General features: G+C 46.1%; 1 protein-coding gene across 1 annotated transcript in view; it reads left to right on the forward strand.

Annotated features, from left to right (window-relative positions):
- KIRREL1 (kirre like nephrin family adhesion molecule 1) overlaps positions 1-23,188 on the forward strand; it is a 179,179-nt gene that overhangs the window by 136,392 nt on the left and 19,599 nt on the right. The window contains exons 2-4 of the mRNA XM_040411601.1: positions 15,659-15,805; positions 21,100-21,249; positions 22,839-22,999. Of these exons, the coding sequence (XP_040267535.1) occupies positions 15,659-15,805; positions 21,100-21,249; positions 22,839-22,999 (458 nt within the window). The remainder of the gene's footprint in view (positions 1-15,658; positions 15,806-21,099; positions 21,250-22,838; positions 23,000-23,188) is intronic.

A 23,188-nucleotide genomic window follows, 5' to 3' on the forward strand; every position in this document is an offset into this window, starting at 1 on the left:
GCAACAGCTGAGTATTATACACCGGTAATCATATTCACGACGACATGAGATTCCATTTTCAAGAGTGATGCCCCCGCTGTAGTAGGACGGATCAGCAGCAGCGGAATTCAGAAGGAGAATGGAGGTAGGAGGTGGTGAAGACGTCCAGGCAGGGTCATGGCTCCCAATGCAGCCCATGGTGACAAGTATGGCTGCACCTTCCTTTCCTGCATCTACAGACGTCAGGTATCCACCTGTATAGCTGACTTACTACTATCCAGGTATTAGCGCATATTAATAATAGGCACTGATGTCCAGATGCTGCGCTCATTTGCATATTCCCAGAATCCCGCACTGTAACTAGAACACCATCTGCTATGTGAGGAGGCAATTCTTCTAACCACTTCCTATATGTCCTGTTAATGATGCCTTGTGGTCAGAGTGCCTCTGTATAACCTGCATAGCTGCCGGTACAGATCAGTGAGCATCAGCGCGTACTGCCCCCAAAAAACGTGAATAATTCAGCTGTTGCAGGGAGCCGCGAGGTCAGTACACAGAATGCCTCTTAGACAACAAAACTCCGTCAGTATCAACTTCTTCTTAGCATAATGTGTGAGAGACAAGAACAAGGTAAGTGCTTTAACTCATTCTGGCGTGGAAAAAAGCGGCGCTGGTTCAGCGGTGGATTCTTCTGAAGAACATTTAAAAAAAACTACCACGTAGAAGCTTTCAAGATCCAGGACGTTCCACTGAGATGTGAATAATTGAGCTTGTCAACGTATATGTCTGGATATTATGAGCATTTTCCAAGCATAGAAGAAGGTGGCAGAGGGCATGACCTGATCTTCACTGGTGGCCAGGACCAGCATGGCTCATAATAATGGCCAGACGCAAACCCATCAAGATAATGTGACACAGCAGAGGGAAACCATGTCACCTGGACAAATCAGAAGACCATTCAATAAATAAATAAAAATTTTAAATCTAATTAAAAAAATTGAGACTTCTGAAAAGAAGAGGCCACATCACTCTGTAACTGTGGCAATGCCACTGACTTTAAAGGGGCTGTCTAAAATTGACTACTTATCATCTATCCACAGCTTGGACAGCACTGATCAAGAGAACGGGGGTCCTATGTCCCCCATTAGTATGAACTGGTGGTTCATGCATGCTGCCACTCCATTCAAACTCTATGACTATTTCGGTCACTGTAATCCATATTTCACTTGCTTGACCTCCACTCCACTAAAGTAGAATTAGGTAGACGCTGGACCTTTTGAGCCGAACGTAGGGACAGCAGGAGGTGCACTCTCACAACCGGATGTTTAGCAATTTTCAGTTTATTTGTAGGTCTACAAATAAACTAAAAACAGCTAAACAACCGGTTGTGGTAGTGCGCCTCCTGCTGTCCCTACGTTCGGCTCAAAAAGTCCAGCGTCTACTTATTTATACTGTCGTACCAGGGTGGTGGGGTGGCTCCCGCCCAAGGTGAACAGACAAACCCAGGCTGCACCAACTGCTGACCATTTTCACTTGGCCTTCATTGTGGTTGCGCCCAAATTGGTGAGAAAACCATTTCTCACTGTTTGTGGATAATTCATTTATCAAACATATTTACCCTATGAGCGCCTTTCTCTATCTATTAGCCACTATCTACTCCACTAAAGTGGAAGACATGAGACATCCGTTCTTCAGACTGGTTGGGGTCCCAGCAGTCGGACACCATCTGTAGATACACTGTAGGTGATAAGTTGTCATTCTGGAAATTTTCTATTGATATCTTGAAAGATCTCAGAAGATCTACTCCATCTCTACAAGTCTCTAGTAAACTAACTAGTAAAGTATGGTGAGATGTCTTCAGTGGAGTAGCTAGTGATGGAGATAGCTATGTTTTTATTGATTCCTCTGGTAATGTTTCTAATAATGTGTCTGCTGGGATGTAGCTCTCGAATTCTCAAGTGATCTTGGTGATGACACTCAAGTGATGCACCAAAGTATCTCAAGAGGTCTTTAGTCAAGGATCTAGTGGTGTATCTAATGGATTATCCATTGGTAACTATGGCAAAGAATCTAGTGATGTAACTTGTGGTACTTCTGATTGTTCTCGTGATGGAACTAGGTATCTAAATGTGTATCTAGTAATGCAGTGCTCCAGACAAAAAAAAATATCAAGGAGCCATTGCCTCCTAACCTGAAAAATTTAGTTCCCAAATTTAAAATATATAGCTGGGATGCTTAGGAGCATGGAGTTTTCTAAGCTACAGCCTATGCAGTTAAAGGGGTTGTGCACTCATTTCCATGGCCTGTCAGACTAGCCAGATTTGCGTTGGTAATCCCTAGGTGCAGGGTCCCGGCTCATTCGCTTCCAGGCCTCCGCTGCTTGTCTTGGGTTTCTCCATGAAAACGTTTGGCTGCAGTGGTATCAAGACAATTACTGGTCACAGTGTGAGGGCCGGATCTTCAGCCAGCAGACGTCTGCAGAATATGTCTTCTGGATGAAAGCCTTTTTTTCTTAAACAGGCAGAGCAGCGGAGGGTCTAGGTGCAAATGGTGACAAGACAACAAAGTCTTGTCGCCATTTTGCATTTCTAAGTCGCATTGGCGACCATTTTGGTCGCCATCTGGAGCTCTGGCATCCGCAAATTGCATTGTAACAATGTCTATCTTTGTCCGCAAAACGGACAATTTCTATTTTTTTGGTGGGGCTACGTAACGGACATACGGACACGGAAACAAAATACGTTTGAGTGAATGTAGCCTAAGGGTGTATTCACATGCAGCAGATTTGTTATAGAAATTTCTCTGACCGAAACGCACTTCCAATCATCTGAATGGGGTTGTTCCTGCAGCAGGTGCATAGTTTACTAGTTTACTGCCTTCAGTTGAATGGGACAGTCACAGAAAAGTCTCCAATAAATCTACCCTTAGACACCAGAATTACTGTAAGGGTCCATTCACACGTCCGCAAATGGGTCCACATCCGTTCCGCAATATCGGTAACGGGTGCGGACCCATTCATTCATAATGGGGCAGAACGGGTGCTCTCCACATCCGCATTTTCGGAGCGCGGCCCCGAACTTCCGGGCCGCGGCGCGGCAAAAAAATAGAGCATGTCCTATTCTTATCCGCAATTGCGGACAAGAATAGGGAGTTCTATGGGGGGTGTATTGCGGATCCGGACTTCCAGTCACCAGGAAGACGGCGCGGAGAAGGGAGAGGAGAGCGGACACCGCAGACCCGGCACACACCGGGCCATCCTCTGTTATCGCCTCCACACAGGACAGTATAGAGGTGTTCTGAGCAGTGTTTCTGTGTATCCAGCACTGGAGGAGGATACAGAAAACTTACAGGAGCCAGCAGCAGTTTTTATGTGTCTAAGCATCTCTCTCTATCCATGGAGCTTCCCTCTTCATAGACTTCCATTAACAGCAGCTGTAACCTGATCTCTCAATGAGCTGACTATCCATCTCCAGACTGATTTTGCCAGTGAATTGAGAGTGAGTGATCATGGAAGAAGTTGGGGTGAAAAAGAGAGTAGTCTGCTAAGTGAAAAAATAAGCTTTTTCTCTGATGTTATACATTACAAAGTTTCTTATTGTAATTCACACTGTTGGTTTATGGTTAAGAAACAATCTTCACACTTTAAGGCTTTATTGATGTATCACATGGTGGTGAAATCTCTGTTTTATCTAGTGATGTCTCGAGCCATTTCTGCAGTCTACAGTGGAGATGTCTCAGCTGAGGACTGGGCTGTGTATATAACAGTGTCTCTGGGATGTCACCGGCAGCACAAGGCAGCGAGGATCCTGTCTCTGTTTGTTGTACGTTAATTGCTTCTGACCCCACATCCCTCCTCCTGGAAGCGGCATCTCTCCTGAAGCCAGAGGTGGCGGCTGTAGATTTTGATAATGACTTGCTGGATGGCGCAGCGCCGTCATCTAACAGAAACTATGCAAATCCGCGCAATATCGTTTGTTTTCCTGGCCGGCAGTGCCGAGCGGGGTAATGAATGCACAACACGAGTTACATGTTATTAATGGCCCGTCACACAACTGAATCAGAGGGTGATCTCCAACTCAACATGACGAGAGTGACATCCAATCAAACATTCGGGCCATTATCCTGCTGGTTATATATTCACCTCACCTTCTACCTGCACAAATCTACAGATCAGCAACCCCAGCGCTAAATTTACACAAAGCACAATATGTTCACTGAGGCACGAAGCACCGAGTGGCTCTCAATGTTTCTAAACCTGCCGCGTGATACTATCCCAGAGAACCACACAATACTATATTCCCCATCATGTATAATGCTGAACTTCATGCTGAACTGAATCTAAGCCTATCATGTGTGATACCGTCTTCTGAGCTGTGTATCTAATGCTATCAAGGGTCTGTCTGCCAAGCTGCTGTATCTAATCCTATCATGTGTGGTACTGTCTGCTGAGCTGTGTATCTAATCCTATAACGTGTGATACTGTCTGCTGAGCTGTGTATCTAAGCCTATCACATGTGATACAGTCCTAGAGACACACACGGCTCTGCTCTGCACTGTAGCTATGACCTGCTCTCCGTTGCGTCTTCACCTCCTCTTGATCCCGCACAAGCCTCAGTAAAGCCCGGAGCCCTGCAATGATGGCCGCTGCGGCCACGCGGGTTAAATGAAACGGTTCTTCAGTTCTGGCCTTGTCTGAAGGAGCTTTCTGAAACGTCTCGGCAGATATCTTTAAGCCGTTCCAGACATGGCCGTCTTATTTTTGATGCCTCCAGATGCAGCCGTACAATAAGACAGCTCTGTGCAGATAAAGCCGGAGGATTTTATTAAATAAAGAGGGGCCTGCCCGCCCCTCGTCCTCGCTTCCCCTCCCGCCGTCTTATCATCTCGTCTCCGTATGTGACTTGCCTGGTCTCTCATTTTCTCTGTCTGCCTGCTTTCTCTCTCGTCATAATTACCCAGTGTAATAATCACCTGTGCCGTGTAATTAAGATGACGGAGCCACGCTTCCTGTCACAGTTCCACTTGTAGAATCTGCAGATTTTTTGTCGAGTTGTGCGTGTGACTCTTAAGGGCAGAAGGAGCTGCAGCGGAGGACCCCCCCGGAGGGAACCTATGGCCAAGACTGGCCCCTTTGTATTTACAACCTCTAGACTGGGGGTGAAACTGCTTCTTCAACCTCCAAATTGCCATTCAGGGGCTGGCAAGCTAGTGTTCCACATAAGCCCCTACCCGTCAGTCTTCTCAGCCAATCAGCAGTGCCGATATAGGTCATGTCACATTTCTTCACAGCCATGGCTGCTTAGAAACAAAAAAGATTAAGGAACATTGGTCTCACATGTTCTGAGCCCAAAGTTTTTGCAGGTGCACTCTAGGAAAAGGGGGCTCGGGACCCTCATTCTGGTGATTGGTGGGATTACCACCAACCAGAAACTTTTTACATGTCCCCTATAAGTGTCTATATACGGCCCTACAAAATTGTCCATCATGGGAACCGAAGACACCTACCCCATCTCCCATCCTCTTTTCCGTTTTTAAGAAGTCATGGATGCAGATAAGTGTCACGTGACCTCGCCAATTGGGTGAGGAGACTTAGAAGGGACTTATATGGCAAGCTATTTTCTCATCTTCTGACTGGCACTTTGCAGGGCTATTAGCAAAAGCAAAGAGGAGTCCGGTTCAGTGGATATGAGCCTTAAAGGCGAAGTCTCATTTTGACTGTATTTATGTCAAGTCGGTAGAAGACCACAGCACCCATGTAAGTTCTCCTATCAGAAGGAGAAGAATGTCCTCTGATGAGGCCATCAACAGTACCAAGGGCACAACCTGCTTTCATCATTAAACACTCTTATTTGCCGTTGATGGCCGCATCAGAGTGGGCAAGAGAGCACCTACTGCCATCATGCATAGTGTGGAAACACACAGTACCAGCACCAGATGTCATGGTGTGGGGTACCACTAGCTACCATGGCCTTTCCGTTTAGTATTCATGAAGGGAATATTAACCAGCCTTCGGTATGTCCAGGACATCATGGGAATCAGTCCTAGTGCTATCATGCATAGTGCAGAGACACACAGGACCAACACCAGGTGTCATGGTGTAGGGCGCCATTAGTTACCATGGCCATTCCCATCTATTATTCATGGACAAAACTTTCACCAGTCTTCAATATGTCCAGGACATTGTGGAACCAATCCCACTGCCTATTTTGACTCAGGAGACGTGATGTTCCAACAAGATAATGTCTGTCCATACACATACTAGGGTCTCCAAGCAGCTCCCCTGGCCAGCTCGATTACCTGATATCTCCCCATCGAGAATGTCTTGGACTGGATGGATTGATGGATCTCTCATATACAAGCACCTTGGCTGAACTATGGTTCCAAGTAGAAAAAGCTTGGAATGACCCCAGGGGATAACCAGCATCTGTATGACCGTTACCATGCCATTGTGGCAGCCTATATTGCAGCAAGGGGCGATGCCACCCAGTATTAATGTCACCTCAACATTTACCCTGATGCAGAACCCAAAATAAAGGGGGCACTACCTCGGTTGTGTGGTCATTGACCAAGCACCACTAGTAGTTTATACTTTGCCAATCCCATTAAGATTTCAAGTTGTTTTTTTCTCATTTTCCACTAGTGTAAATGTCAAAAACATTTATTTCTCTATATATCAAAAAAGGATACTGAAAGTCTAAGAAAAAGTGTAGATTTCTATCATGTGCCAAGTGGTCACATGACTACTCATTAGTCTGACAAACAGGAGAAATTAGCCTCTTCCCGACTACTTATGTTGGATTTCTCCCTGTTTCTTAGGTGTCAGGATTGTAGAGAAGTGTGTCCCTCCGCTCTGCTGAATGGCTGAGAAGGCCTACAGGGGGAGGGGCAATAAACATTTAGGGAGCACAACAGCGCCCTCTAGTTCACATACTCATAGGTACCTCGGCTTCAGCTAAACAGCTTGAGCTTTTCTGGACACTCCTTCTTTGCCTTATTATCTGAATGGAGCCGTGACCATCGCCATTTGTAATTCCTTCTAATTCCAACATATGAGAACTTGTCTGTCCAAACGCCCCTCTGTCATACAGATAAGAGGATGGGAACAATGAAACATAACGAAGAGGAAGACGACTCTGTGCCAGAGATCAAAGTATCTCCAAAGTGACTTAGATCGAAGGAATATTTAAAGAGATGTGACCTTTGTGTGATGGTATTAGAGGCAAGAAAGGCGGTCAAAGCTAAAGTGAAGTGACACGGGTCTCCTGGGTAATGAGGAGCTGGGGATGTTCTTCTAAGACATTGAGGAATGAATAAGACTTTGTTTTCTGGTGTCTTTCTGATAAGACAAATGGAAATCTCTGCATGAAACAGACAAAAACGTCACTAAAGGCGGCCATACTCACCGAATTTGGCAGGACTGACTGTCCCACCATGTGTATGAAGCCCCTGTCAATTCTCCCTGATAGCAGATGTCGGATTTCAACATGCTGTGAGTATCAAAGGATGATTCTCAAGGCTTCCATGGAGCTGACCGCTATTGTGTAGACTTCTAGTATGACCCATCTCATCCCAGGATCAGACTGGTCCACCAGTACCAGCGGATCCTCCAGTGCGCCTAATCTCTGAAGCCACAGTGGGCCCTAAAACCTATTAGACTTTATTGATGATATAGAGATTGGCCCAAGTATCCACAGTCTGACATTGTCTCATCGCCCTACTCACCTTGCAGACCCCTCCTCTAAGATTTAAGAAATGTTGAGTTTGTAGCTTACATGAAGTAAGCCCACATGCATAATATCTTCGTTCTCAGGACTGGAAGGGGAACCAGAGTTCAAATGCCGCTGAGTGATGGCATATCCTAGTGAAAAACCTACACTTCATACCCCTTAATATTTTAAAGACATCACCGAGGTACAGAATCTACTGTCCAGCCCCTGACATCACCAAGCTAGAGAACTCTACTGTCCAGCCCCAGACATCACCGAGCTAGAGAACTCTACTATCCAGCCCCAGACATCACCGAGCTAGAGAACTCTACTCTCCAGCCCCAGACATCACGGAGCTAGAGAACTCTACTGTCCAGCCCCAGACATCACTGACATAGAGAACTCTACTGTCCAGCCCCAGACATCACTGACATAGAGAACTCTACTGTCCAGCCCCTGACATCACCAAGCTAGAGAACTCGACTGTCCAGCCCCAGACATCACCGAGCTAGAGAACTCTACTATCCAGCCCCAGACATCACCGAGCTAGAGAACTCTACTCTCCAGCCCCAGACATCACCGAGCTAGAGAACTCTACTGTCCAGCCCCAGACATCACTGACATAGAGAACTCTACTGTCCAGCCCCAGACACCACTGACATAGAGAACTCTACTGTCAGCCCCTGACATCACCAAGCTAGAGAACTCTACTATCCAGCCCCAGACATTACCGAGCTAGAGAACTCTACTGTCCAGCCCCAGATATCACTGACATAGAGAACTCTACTGTCCAGCCCCAGACATCACCGAGCTAGAGAACTCTACTCTCCAGCCCCAGACATCACCAAGCTAGAGAACTCTACTGTCCAGCCCCTGACATCACCAAGCTAGAGAACTCTACTATACAACCCCAGACATCACCGAGCTAGAGAACCCTACTGTCCAGCCCCAGACATCACTGACATAGAGAACTGTACTGTCCAGCCCCAGACATCACTGACATAGAGAACTCTACTGTCCAGCCCCAGACATCACCAAGCTAGAGACCTCTACTGTCCAGCCCCAGACATCACCAAGCTAGAGAACTCTACTGCCTAGCCCCAGACATCACTGTCATAGAGAACTCTACTGTCCAGCCCCTGACGTCACTAAGGTAGAGAACTCTACTGTTCAGCCCCTGACATCACCAAGCTAGAGAACTCTACTGTCCAGCCCCAGACATCACTGACATAGAGAACTCTACTGTCCAGCCCCAGACATCACCGAGCTAGAGAACTCTACTGTCCAGCCCCTGACGTCACTAAGGTAGAGAACTCTACTGTTCAGCCCCTGACATCACCAAGCTAGAGAACTCTACTGTCCAGCCCCAGACATCACTGACATAGAGAACTCTACTGTCCAGCCCCAGACATCACTGACATAGAGAACTCTACTGTCCAGCCCCAGACATCACTGACATAGAGAACTCTACTGTCCAGCTTCTGACGTCACTGAGGTAGAGAACTCTACTGTCCAGCCCCAGACATCACCAAGCTAGAGAACTCTACCATCCAGCCCCAGACATCACCAAGCTAGAGAACTCTACTGTCCAGCCCCAGACATCACTGACATAGAGAACTCTACTGTCCAGCCCCAGACATCACCGAGCTAAAGAACTCTATAGTCCAGGCCCAGACATCACTGGCATAGAGAACTCTACTGTCCAGCCCCAGACATCACTGAGGTAGAGAACTCTACTGTTCAGCCCCTGACATCACCAAGCTAGAGAACTCGACTGTCCAGCCCCAGACATCACTGACATAGAGAACTCTACTGTCCAGCCCCAGACATCACTGAGGTAGAGAACTCTACTGTCCAGCCCTTGACGTCACCAAGGTAGAAAACTCTACAGTCCAGACGCTGACTGGCATTTTAGCAACCACTTAGTTAAACATACATAGGATCTTTGTCACATATGCTCTTCTACACAGACTTGCTTGGTCAGCAGCTTCCCTTTAAGGGCAATTACCAAATAGATAAATTTTGCCTTTAACCATGATGTCAATTTGGTTTTCTCCTGTATAACATGAGTGGAGCTCGTGCAGTAGATCCTGGAGCACAGAGGGAGGATGTTAAAGTGAAGTGGCACAAGATGTGTAGGAACAACGTGACACCTCAGAAAATGGTAGGATGAGGACGATATATATTCTCCTGGCTCACGGACGGCAAAGCTTAGAACATTTTATTCATCTGCAATTCAGCTCCCAGGTGGAGTTCCTGTCTTGTTCGTGCTCTCAGCGAGCAGACAGGCACAAAGAGCAGTGATGATTTAAATAGGGGACGTGGGCGAGCAAGGAAGATATTTCCCTCAAGGGGGACCCAAGACGTAGCCTCAAAGCAGGAAAAAAATTTAAGAGTTTTTGACGATGGGAGGAAGCCTGTCCTTGCTCTGTGGTATCTCTAGATGCTAAAAACGACCTCAGGAGCAATGGCTTCCAGCCTTCCTTCTACTGAAGAGTCCACAAATAGTCTTTAATGGAGGGTAATGTCATTTTAAAGGGGTTTTCCACTTTAGATATTTATAGTATATCCAAAACATATGCCATAAATGTCTGATAGTTCGGAGTCCCACCTCTGGGACTTGTTACCCTGCATACTGTAAGCTAACGTAGCTGGTGTCACTGCATACAGGAGAAGACCAAATGGACAAGTGGTTGACAGGCGGTATTATATGTTTACTGTGTGTGGCACTGCGGCTGGCACTATTATATGGACACGGTGGGTGGCAGTATATGGACACGGTGGGTGGCACTATTAGATGGACATTATGACAGGATTGCAGCACTGATTGCTAAGGGCAATAAGGCTGGATCTAGGCACAGGATCAGTGAAATACTTTGGCTCACCAGAGTAAAGCCGGTCTTGTCGCCCGCTCTGCAAAAATGAAAGCTACGCTGTGATTGGTTGTTAAAGGCACCACGCTGGTCTTACTCTTCATTTTGATAACTGTGGGAAGCATCCTGGACCTATATCGAGGCTCTGCTGGTTTCCTGTTACCAGACAGCAATGCATTGTGGGAGAGCTGATGGCATTTAGAGCTGCTAGGTCACATGTCTGACGGTGGGGTGGGGCTTAAAATTGTCTGTTTCCAAGGGCAACCAGTAGAACCTAGAAAACAGCTAGGTATCTGGATGCAGAAAATATAAAATAACTCTGACTTTTGTGAAGGAACATCGTGCAATCTTACTCTGTGAAATGTAGTAATCTTGAGGCATAAAATCGGCTTTGTGGGCTATACATCTGTCTTGGCATAAAATGTTTTATGTGCTACAAAATCAATTTTGCCGCTACATAATCAGTTTTGTGGTACAAAAGCGATGTTATATTTAATGCCTATTTTACGCATACCATCCATGTTCCATCACACATCAGCACCGATTCTGCTGCACAATGTCCAAAGCAGAGTTTCAGGAGCTAATACCAGTAGATCCAAAAAAGTCTGGACATGTATGTTCATCTACACCTCACCGCAGACCACAAAATATACAACAAAACTTTTAAAAAAAATAAAACACAATTTGGGGTTCACAATGTATCCCCATGTAATACAATGTCTAGCTCTGACTATTGTTCTTAACGTTGCATTGTTCTTCAGACCGGTGGAAACATGTTAGTCCTTGACTTGACTCGTACAATCCTCGTCAATGTTCTTTACACTATTACAATAAATTATCTGTGCGTTACTTCCACATTGCCCGGCCCTCTTCACACTCTCAGAACAACATATTGTTTTATAACGTTGCGAATCAGTAGTTGGAGAGAGAAAAACTTTCCTTCAAACCATGTAATAATTCCTGCTCGAAGACTCACCGACAGTGTTCTGTTCAAGCTGATCTCCACGATTCGAATGGTTTATAAAGCATTCTTCACATAAATTTGGCCAAAAGGTGGCAGTGTGATATGTCCTTATCCTACAGCTGGTGTCAATTATGGGGAGGCCAAAAATAATGTCCAGAGCACTACTTTACCATCATCCTAGATGTTATGGACTGGATGTAGTCTAAGGGATCTCCTGGCCTTCAGCCTTAACCCCTTTCTAAGAGGTCTGGTCTTGGCTACAGGAGGATTCCCAGAATAGCTATGGATTAGTGGCAATGGCACAGATGCAGCAATGGTGTAGTCAAGATCATGGGCAAGGGTAGTCACCGGGAAATAAGTCTGGATGCGACAGGCCACAGGGTGAGCAGGCAGGAACGTTGCGAAGGGTCAGAACCAAAAGTAAGATGATGCCTACCAGCCTTCCAAATGAAGAGAGAAAGGCACAGGTCAATCAGCAGTCAAGACCAGGATTAACTGGAATAGGAACAGGAGTCAGGAAGACTCAACCTCAATGGGCCAACTGGCCTGACATCATCCTTGAGCTTTGATTGGCATATGATGGCACTGAGTTGCCACGAGTCAAAGCAGCAGGGTCTTGACAACTAGAGCAGGAAAATAGGAAGTATTTTATTACCCAGTAACGGGGCTTGGCCATTGGCAGTGACCACGGCCGCTCATGGTGACACACCAGCAACTGGGCGAGGTAACACTAGCTAAGATGAAGCAATATGGTGCTCCTCAGGCAATAAGCAAGTGACACTGATGTCCTGTACTAATCATCAGCCAGTGGTGGGTGGCTGGCTAATAGCTGGAATTCACCTATATTATTACGCTTTTGAAACTGGCTGCAGAATAAAACGGTACTCCAATCTACAGTCGTTCTGAGAACGAGAAAACATGCCACCCACATGGACCTGATTCTGCAGCTCTGTTCATGACCACAAAGGGTTACTGTGAAGAGTCTCGTCGCCAAGTCCTAGCTTCCGCAGCAGGATTTTTTTTTTGTGTCAGTGATTTTTCTTTTCCACAATTAATTTAATTGACTGAGATAGGTAAGGAAGCGGAGCAAAGGGTGTACTTAAAGTATGCTTTTAGTAAATTAAACTTTTCGAGATCTGTAAATTAATAAAATATATTTTGTGCTGCTCAACTTGTAGCCTCCGCGAACTGACAAACGATAAAACTTAGGCTACTTTCACACTGGCGTTTTGGCTTTCCGTTTGTGAGATCCGTTCAGGGCTCAGCGGCCCAAAACGGATCAGTTTTGCCCTAATGCATTCTGAATGGAAAGGGATCCGCTAAGAATGCGTCAGTTTGCCTCCGTTCCGTCTCCATTCCGCTCTGGAGGCTGCCTGCAGCATTTTGGTGTCCGTCTGACAAAACTGAGCCAAACGGATCCGTCCTGACACACAATGTAAGTCAATGGGGACGGATCCGTTTTCTACTACGCAATCTGACACAATAGAAAACGGCTATGTTAAACATAATATAAACGTATCCGTTCTGAACGGATGCAGACGTTTGTATTATCTGAACGTATCCGAGTGTGAAAGTAGCCTAATACAAACGGATCTGATCATGACAGATGCATGTGGTTGTATTATTGTAACGGATCCGTTTTTGCAGATCCATGACGGATCCGTGAAAGTAGCTTTAGCCTATGGATCACAATACAAACTGCAAGCAGAGCTGGGATGTTTGTGCAAGCTACAAGGCTGTGTGTCAGGAGGCTTTTAAAGGGGCAGTCACTGCTAAGAGGCATCTACTTATCCTTAGGAAGGGATTTGGTGGCACTGGCCGGCCATCTTTCACAATGGCAGATTTCAACTGCCCGATCCTATTGTTCTTGGAGGAGATAAGACACCGCTAGAGTCTCTCTCCCTGTGCATGTGTAGGGCAGGTGGGGACAATGACTATATAATGCCTACGGCCAGCCCTTGCGGAGCTACAGGAGAAAGGTGGCAGGTGAACCATTTAGGGTCTATGGAAAGGTGGATGACCACGTCTATGGTGTAGCAATGGCTAAAATTAGTAGTCACCCGGCAGGAAACCAAGGGATGATTTTGATGTCGGCAATGCCCTCAATGCCAGCTGTGTGCTGAGAAAGGTGTATCAGCAGCTCTTTGGTCTGACAACATATTGCGCTTATTAAGCTTAATCCCTGCCAGAAGCACAACCTGTGCCCATCCCTGGCACCGGGAAACCAGGCTGGATCAGATACCTGGAGCTGGCTGATCTGCGGTTTAAAAAAAATGGTAATTAGGAATCAAAAGCGTTAGACAATGGCACTTTCTAATGGGAGACCGCCAGAGGTCTAATCTGGGTGATGGTACGAATAAGGGTTGCAGGCTATATAGCGAACGGGAAAAATATACATGAAATTATTGGATTTGCTTCATTTTTTGCCTCCACGTGTCCCCAAATTCCCTTATAAGCGGTCAGGGTAAAGTCCTCTGCACTGTAAAAGCCTCATAGGATCCTGCTATAGCGCACAGTGCAATCGATAACCTGTTAGCCCCCAGGCAGCCAGCCGTTCTGTGCTTTAACCTCGGAGACTGAATCAAGCTGCATCTCTCTGGAAACATGACTGCTATTGATCGGCCTGAATGCTTCCTAGGAGGGAGGGAGGGGGTGCGATTGCGTTTAGCCCTACAGTTAACGCCAATTACTCCCTGTGGGCTGCCTGCTGTCTGCGCAGAAATGAAAGAGATCAGCCACCGCAGCACCCAGAGCTCCCCCCACCGCCCCTCCAAATTCTCATTTCGGGAACGCTACCTGATTAGGTGTCAGCACAGAACGGTGCACGGATAGGTGAAATACTGTGATTTTAAAGGGATTTTTCACTGCCATTAAGTATCAACCCTAAACAATGGTGTGGTCAGTGCCACCACAACAGCTGCCTCAAGCATTGCTCTTGGGTCGGGGCTTTAGCTGGAATAGGTTGGCACGTCGCTTATAGAAGATTCAGTTATCCATTTTGTCATTTATTCATTCACGAGGAGGGTTTCATTGACAGGTCCCACATGTCCGCAGACGTGGAAACGTGGCGGCATCTGTGTCATCGTTACATCGACGACGTCTCTGTTTCCCAGCTGAAACCCACCAGTCACACAGGGTTTCATACAGTACAGCGGCCTGATAAGTCTCAAATGAAAAGTTGTGTGTTGCCCATAGCAAGCCATCGGTGCCAGTCTATTTGCTTTCTATATTTCGTGCCCTAAATGGCACCTAAAAGTCGGCTTTTGTGGCTCAATATCTTAAAGGGGTTGCCCGGGCTACAGAAATTGACAACCTATCCTCACGATAGTTCACCATAACCAAATCGGTGGGGGTCCGACGCCCAGCACCCTCACAGATCAGCTGTCCGATTTTGAAGCTGTACTGTGCACGGAGCTGAGTAGTGGCTGTGCCCGGGTACGTTGAGCAGCAGCATGCCAGCGCTGGACGCTACATGGTGTATGGAGCCGTCGGCGTCCACTCTGTACACCGTATAGTTTCTGGTCCTGTGGTCGGTGGGGGGTGCTGGGTGTGGACCCCACACTGATTTCATACTGATGTCTTGTGGTGTAGTCGGGACAACCCCTTGGATTTTCACCACATTAGGTTCTCTTTAGACACCGTCAGAGATTAAACACTGGGCGCAACTGCACCCATTAAATTGCCTCCTTAGATGCCACCTTCACCTCCTGTTTCTTGGATGCAAGGAACTCTGTTATACCTCCTTCTTGGCTCTGAGAAAGCCCAAAAGAGGGAAGGAACATGTCTTATTATCTACTGTCCAGAACCCCACTTTGGGGGTCACAATCAAGCCCACTGGTGTAGTATTGTAGTAAACGTTCCCTTTTAGAAAAATCAATGCGGAGCATTGGCATCCCTTCATCAGAAGCTATTTCAGCTAGAGGATCAATGAAACTGAGGTTGATATATAAACTACCTTTGCTTTATGGACAGATTATTATGTTTTATGCTTTTTTTAGACCCTCGGCTATCACGCCGTGCTTTCAGTAACAAATCAGTGATTACGGTCTCAATAAAAAGTCTTAATGTAGTAACGTTTTACATTTTTATTGCATTATATTTTATTTCATTGCCTTTTTATTTCTTTTCTGTTTCAGCCCTGCAGCCTCGCTTCCTCCAGGAGCCTAATGACCAGACGGTGGTAGCCGGGCAGAGGGTAGTCCTAACATGTGTGGTGCTCAATTACTCGGGGATTGTACAGTGGACCAAAGACGGACTGGCGCTCGGTCTGGGCAATCTAAAGAGTAAGGCTGGAGTTTTTGTTTTTTGTATTCGACATCCATGTATTCTAGCAATGTACAGGTTAACGGACGTGCACGCTACATGGTGTCAAGATCCTCTCCCTATCCTCACAAGGCCCCAGCGAACACCTTCTACATCAGGACTGGCTCTTCCAGGCGTCCCCATCCATCAATTACTGCCTCTTCTGCCCCCCGCCAACTGCTTCAGCTCCACAAAACCGCAGGCAGCAATTTATTCCCCGGCCCTGCACACAGCTCCAGGATTCTGCTGACTAACCAAAATTGCTCCAAATACTTCATTTTGTTGGCGTCCTGTTGACACAGTGATCGATGCCAAGAGCTCTGCAGCTCCGAGAGGCTCTGACTGGGGAGGCCAGATAAGCCCGGGGTATGCTCGAGGGTGAGCCTCTCCTGACGCTGGGTTACAGGACACCTCAGATGTCTATATTTATTGGCATCAGAAATAAAAATTTATAATTTTAAGTAAATGTTCTATTAGTTCTATATTTATAATAACGGGTATTATTTATCTGGCTTTTATTATAAGGTAAAGCACAGGCCAGGTTGTATACCTTTATAATTAGGGGTGTCACCCACAGCAACCAGATTGCAGCTTTCATTTTGGTTGCTATGGGCAACCTTTTGTCAAATTTATCTAGTAACCTAGGGCGGAGGCTGTTAGGCATATATACTCCATTGGGGCCCTTAAAGGGAGTCTGTCACCTCCAAAATCATCTTCCAAGTAAGCGTACCGCCATGTTGTGTAGGTGTCCTGAAACAGAACTGTGCCTTCCTTGTGAAAATCCAGTCCTCTAATCCTGAGAGATGCTTCTTTTTATTTTTATGCAAATAATAATTTTGGTGCACTATGGGTGGGGCTGCTCAATTCAGTGCACTGTGGGTAGGGTGTCTTAGTTTGGTGCAACATTACTCCATCGTGATATGAGAAAGACGAATCGCCATAATGAGATTTCAGAGCCAGCAGCGATGACGTAGGCGAAGCCAGGTGCATCAAAGTGAGCGGTGCATCAAAGTGAGAGGCAAGATTTTCACAAGAAAGGTATGGTTATTTTGGGGGGGGCACCAAAACTTTGATTCTTTTTAAGTGAGCACCACTTATCTCGAAGCAACCTGACAGGTTAACCCCTTCCTGGCCTCTGCTGTACATGTACAGCGAAGTCGGGTCTTTAAAGATGGCGCATGAACCAGAGCACAGCAGGCGCTAGGTTTTAAACTGCAGACACCTGGGGCTAATGTCTGTCATCGGCATTAATGCTGGTCACAGACAGTTAACCCCTCAGATGCCAAAGTCAACTGTGACCATGGCATCTGAGAAGCTTTTCCCTGGGAGCGCTGTGCTCCCAGGGCCCGAACGGCTCCGCTGTGCAGTGATGAAGCTGTTGGTTTGCTGTGGTAGCCTCAGTCCCTCTGAAGGATCCAAGGCTACCACAACATAGAAACGTATTTAATGTCCCACAGGCTACAATGGCAATTCACTGCAGTCTATAGGACAAGCAATCCAACGATCAAATGCTCAAGATACTTAAACGAGTTAATATAAGTGTAAAAAAAATGTAAAAAGTTGTTAAAAATTTTAATCACCCCCTGCAATAAAAAAAACCGAAAAAATAAATAAAGACCGCCGCATCCCAAAATGCCCGTACTATCCAAATATAAACATATTTATCCCATAAAGTGAATACCATAACATAAAAAAAAGTCAAAATGGCTGATTCAAAATTTTTTCATTGCTTCACCTCCCCCCCAAAATTTTATAACAATTAGTCAAAAAGCATACACACTCCAGTATCAGTGAAAACTGCAGACCGCCCTGCAAAAATGAGCCCTCACACAGCTCCAAAAACATAACTATAAAAAAAAGTTATGGCAGTCAGAATATGGTGACGCAAAGTTAATATTTTTTTTTAGAAGTATTTAAACACAAGAAAAACTATATAAATGTGGTATCTCTGTAATTGTAAAGACCTGGAGAATGAAGAGAACAGTCAGTTTTACTTTATGGGGAAAAGCTGTCAAAACAAAACCCAAAAAACTGTGGCAGATTTTTTTCCCAATTTCCCCCCAGCTTCTCACTGCATCTTATAGAATGTGTGGGCAGATAAGAACCATTTGGCCCATCTAGTCTGCCCAATATACTATCTTATGCAATATTCAATGGCGCAGTTAGAAAGTACAGCTTGGGCTGCAGAAAAACAAGCCCTTACATGGCTAAGTGAACGGAAAAGTAAAAAGTTAGGGCTCTGGGAAGGCAGGCAGTAAAAAATGAAAAAGCAAAAACAGAAAATCCCAGGGTCTTGAAACGGTTAAAATCTAACCTATCTTACCCCCCCCCCCCCCCCCCCCCCCAATGGCAGGCATCAGAGACTACAGGCGTTAGGTTAACGGTGGATCCCCCATCAAAATGCGCTGGGGCAATTCCAGACAAAGATGGGAAAATTTAATATTGCTATGCACACCCCCCCAAAAATATACTGTTGGGGAATGGCAGCCATCAGCCCAGGAGACTGGTGGAACTTTAATACCCCCCACCAGCCCTATGGCAGAACAGATGAGTGAACTCTATAGGCGTATGGAGATCCCGAGTAGTCACTTAGTGACAGCAGGGCCTGTTGCTAGGCAACAATCGCACCTACACAGTAATAACCACCCTGTGAAATATAGATATGAGCTCACAGCATCAAAATGTAACGCACCTGTAAACAGGTAGAGCCACATTTTTATGCCAGTCTTTGCCCTTTTATGTTCCCGGGCCACATGTAGGTGCCTCTGTAGGCTGGGGGGGGGGGGGGGGGGAGATATCCTCACGCCCTGCTCTTCATGTTATAGGTCTTTCCCACATGAAAGCGCTGAAGGCGTCACCCCCGACACAGGGTAGCTATGGTGCTATAGTATCTTATTATCCACTGTGAGTAATATTCTGCGCACAATGGCCCTATTAATATAGAAGTCGCCCACATACACCAGGGCAGCCATTTGGTGGGCAGAACCAATATTTATTCAAATTCACCCCATATTTAACTTGGGTGTATTTGTTTTACTGTATACATTTTGAACCTGCAATGGGAGTGACTGCAGCTGACCCCAATATCCATCAAAGGGGTTGTTTGTAGTTTACAAAAAATAAATTCATATTGTCTGTTAGCGAATTCTGGGTTAATATTGGAGGCCACCTCTGATCCCCACCTGGAAAGCGGTCTCTCTGGAGGACCTGTCTTTTATTATACAAGATATTCACTGATTTGTATGGACACTGTGTAATGCTTCACTTCCCCTGTGGTGGCGCTGCAGGAAAACTGAACACTTACTGCCAGGTTCCTCCACAGGTTACAGTTGATAGCTGTGGTCCCAGCATCGGGACCCTTTTGTGATCTGTTTATTGTCAAAAGACCTGTACAAGAAGGAACATTTCTCTTAAGCGGCGATACAATCAATGGTGTCCAGGAACATGAGATATGGTGTGGTTCTATGGCTTAGGGGGAAGGAGTTCGCCAAAGCTTTTATCTCCTAAGGGTTATGGCCTCCTGGGCCATCATTTTTAGCCAAGGGTAGAAACGTTCCCTCCATGTCATAGTGACAGCTAAACCAACTCTACAGTGTGGCAACCCCACAAAATGGCTGTCCATATGTCAGCTTCTTGGACAGTGAGATATGGACTTCACAGTGGCCATATCTGAGGTTTTTTTTGGGAGGGGATGTGGTGCTACATCAGTGCTGTGGCCCTTTGATTCTCGTTCTCAGTACCCCTTTAAAGCAACCCTTAAGTCCAACCCTAACACGTCTAGTCAACATACTGGGAGCCCTTGGTTCTGGTCCCTTGTTGGATTCCTTCCAGACTTGCCCATGCAGAGCGCTGTAGGAAAGTCTAACACACGCCCTTTCCTTGGCTTAACCAGTGCATGATGTAGACTTTTCTTCAGTGCTCTTCGTGGTGATATCTGAGACAGTGGTGCCATCTTGGAGGGAATCTAATAGGGAACCAGAATGGAGAAAAAGCGAGCACCGGGTATGTTGACAAAACATGTATCATTCACCAGCCAGCACCATGATGGCGTATTATGGTGAGACGATATAGTCTTCTCTCTGCAAATTGGCGGGGCTCCATAAACCAGTAACTAAAAAAAAAATATAAAAAATTGGCACAGCACACTGAAGAACACTGGAACCTTTTTGGACATTATGAGTTCTATAAGCAGTGCCCAACCCCAAAATTTTTTTATGACCTGTCAGGTTATAAATTTTGGTGAACTCCCCATTTAAAAGGTAACTATTTTAGCATATGGTACTGCTGCAGCATCATTATTATGCATAAAGCAATCTTTAGTTTCTTCACATACCACCGTTTTCCTTGAGTTTTTTCCCCTTAGTTACGGCTGTTTTGAATCCTACAATATGAGTATCTTCTCAAGATGGCTCCTCTGCCAGTTCTCTGAGGCCAAAACTGCCTTCCCTCACTTCCCATACACACTTGCTGTAGCCAGCAGCTTCCTGCCAGCCAATCAGATTGGATTACTGAAAGACACGCCTCCTCACTCTGAAAGCTAATGCAGGCATGCAGTGTGAAGGACCGCCCCTCTGTCTTCTGTTTACATTAAGTCGGGAGACAGATGAGCCCGAGCAACGGTCTTTTAAGGGAGCAATGGAAAGGGACAGGAGACATTAATGAAAGCTGTTATTATAAGGTAATTACAGATCTTTAAGCAATCATTGACAGACTAACTGAAGTATACATGCCTAGCTCTAATAAACTAGCAAATAAAAAAAATATGATCGTTATCCTTTAAGGCGCAACACTCTATGATGGCCAAGCGTTAAGATAAATGGCTTTAGTCTACAATGATGAGCCGGCAGCAGCCTGTTCTTTATCAGCCCGGTAATATCTGAGACAATGAGCTTTCAGCTGGTCTAAAACGACAACCCACACCTCGTGAACATCTATCTCCCTGCTGTCTCCATCCATATGTGCCATAAACGACGCCAAGCTAGTGTAACACTGCCACCTATAGGCACATCTAGGAAATGCAATTATCAAAAGGTAAGGTCACGTCCAGAGAGAAGTGTCTGGCATATAGAGCTAAGGGGGAATAAAATTGGGCTTGGCTTTCAAGTAAGGGACCTTACAGACGTTACAGCACAGCAACCATAACCACCATCAACCGCCTCATAAGATTAAAGCCAGCCGTATATATATAGTATGCCCGTCCTCTGCCATATTGTACATATATTGGCCGGGGAGTGCACAGTAAATTATATATCTTCTCTCTCGTCCTTCTATGCAGTCTGGCCGCGCTATCAAATCGTTGGAAACCCGGACGCGGGGCAGTACAACCTGGAAATTACCCACGCCGGCATTGACGATGATGCCAATTTCGAATGCCAAGCCACCGAAGCTGCCCTGAGATCCAAAGGAGCTAAACTGAACGTGTTAAGTAAGGATATGAAGACGTCCTAATTCCAGTGATGGAGCATGGCCGGGTTTACCACACATCAGCAATACTTAAGCGATTGCGTTTTTCGGTGCTGTCAGACATCAGCATGATTGATCTCGCAGGAAATATTGATTGGCTGAGTTGGATTCTTTCCTCCAGTCGTTATTGTTTCCACCGAGATAGTCTGGCGCCAAAGCTGTCTAGAAGGGCTTCTGTAACAGGTATGAAAGTCCCATAGATATGTTCATCCTGAACTTCCTGGTTCATAAACAGTAACCACTGGCTGCTACACAGGCAGGGCTGCAGGGCATGGGTTGCTCCCTTTGCTAACAGCTTCTGTAGAAGTTGGGGTTCTGGAGCCTTAGGAGATATGTATGTCTTCTGCTCCACATTGATGCTTTCTCACAGCTAAAATGGCTTTGTGTTTACACAGTGGGTGCAGCTCCCACCCCACCTCGCCAGGTCCTCTTGTTCGGTGCAATCCAGAGCATGCTGTAGCCTGTACGGTGACAATTAGCAGTCAGCCAGGCAGAAAAGCTTCCAAGTGCTTGCCCTCCCAGCAACAATTTCAAAGATGGAGAGCGCAACAAAGACTTCATTGTCCAAGATTTGTGCTCTGGATATTTTTTTCCTCTAACCTATTTCACTGTACGTAGCTTCATGCAGTCACAACTCTTATTAGTGTCTCTGCACTATGCGCGATGGCAGTAGGTGTTCTCCAGCTCTCCTTGATGTTGCCATCAATAGCAAACAAGAGTGCTCAGTTATGAAAGCAGGTTCTGCCTTGGCAGGAGGGTCGGAGAGAATCTACCAAGCACCACTAGTGGTTTATACCGTCAGTCTAAGCTCAATCAAATTCCGTTTTCTAGGTGTTCTCATTTTCCAGTAGAGTAGATATTGCTGTTACACATGTGGTAAGGCGCCCCCTGCTGTTCCCTTGATTCCATCCATGTCCAGTGCCGATGGTCACGCATGCTCAGAAGCTCAGTCCAGTCACCTGAATACTCTTGTGCACGAGCAGAGGATTGACTTCTGCCGTTGTGCAGACCAGTAAGAATCCGCGTACAAGAAGCAGCTTCTTCTCACCAGCACTGGACACATTAGGTGGACGATCTAAGAAGGGATCAAAAGGACAGCAGGGGACACCATACCATAAGACACTGGAGCATTCTTTAAATAAATCCAATTAGAAACTTGTTGTTGTTTTGGGTGATCTAAGAAGAACAGTCAATAAGATCTTCCAGGAATCACCATCTGATTGGTGGTGGTCCGACTACTAGCACCCCCACCGATCAGCTGTTTAAAGGGGTTGGAGCAATCAGATGAGCCCCATAGTATACCAGACACAGTGCCATGCAGTGTATAGTGGCTATGCTTGGTATTGCACCTTCCCACAGGTCAACAGCTAATTGGTGGCTCGGGAATCAGACCCCCACCGATCAGATATGGATGACCTATCATGAGGATAAGTCATCAGTATTTGAGTCTCAGAAAAGAAGAGGGCAACATGGGAGATCTGAGAAGTGGATGGGATAGACATCAATTAGTTGGTCTTTTTTTATGCTGACATATTTTCTCTGTATTTCCAGTTCCTCCAGATGACCCTATTATAGAGAACGGCTCAAAGGAAATCCTTCTAAGAGCTGGGACCCCAACTAACCTCACCTGCCGGGCTGAAAATGCCAAGCCTGCCGCCTCTATAGAATGGTTCAGAGACGGGAATCCACAGGAAGGTGCTGTTACCAGCACGGTGAGTGGTAGCCCCGGGCCACGTGTGCCTCTGTACTGTACAGGCTGTATCTTCCTCGACGGAAGCCTTTGTTCTTTTTCATCAAGTCCTGCCCTTTCGGTGTGATTTAGCCCTGTGGCAGACATGCTAGCCCTGGAAAGCACAAGAGATTTTGATCTGTACTGCAGAGCCAACATAAAAGGTCTTTGT

Source organism: Bufo bufo, chromosome 11 (assembly GCF_905171765.1).
Source record: "Bufo bufo chromosome 11, aBufBuf1.1, whole genome shotgun sequence".
Taxonomy (NCBI): Eukaryota; Metazoa; Chordata; class Amphibia; order Anura; family Bufonidae; genus Bufo; species Bufo bufo.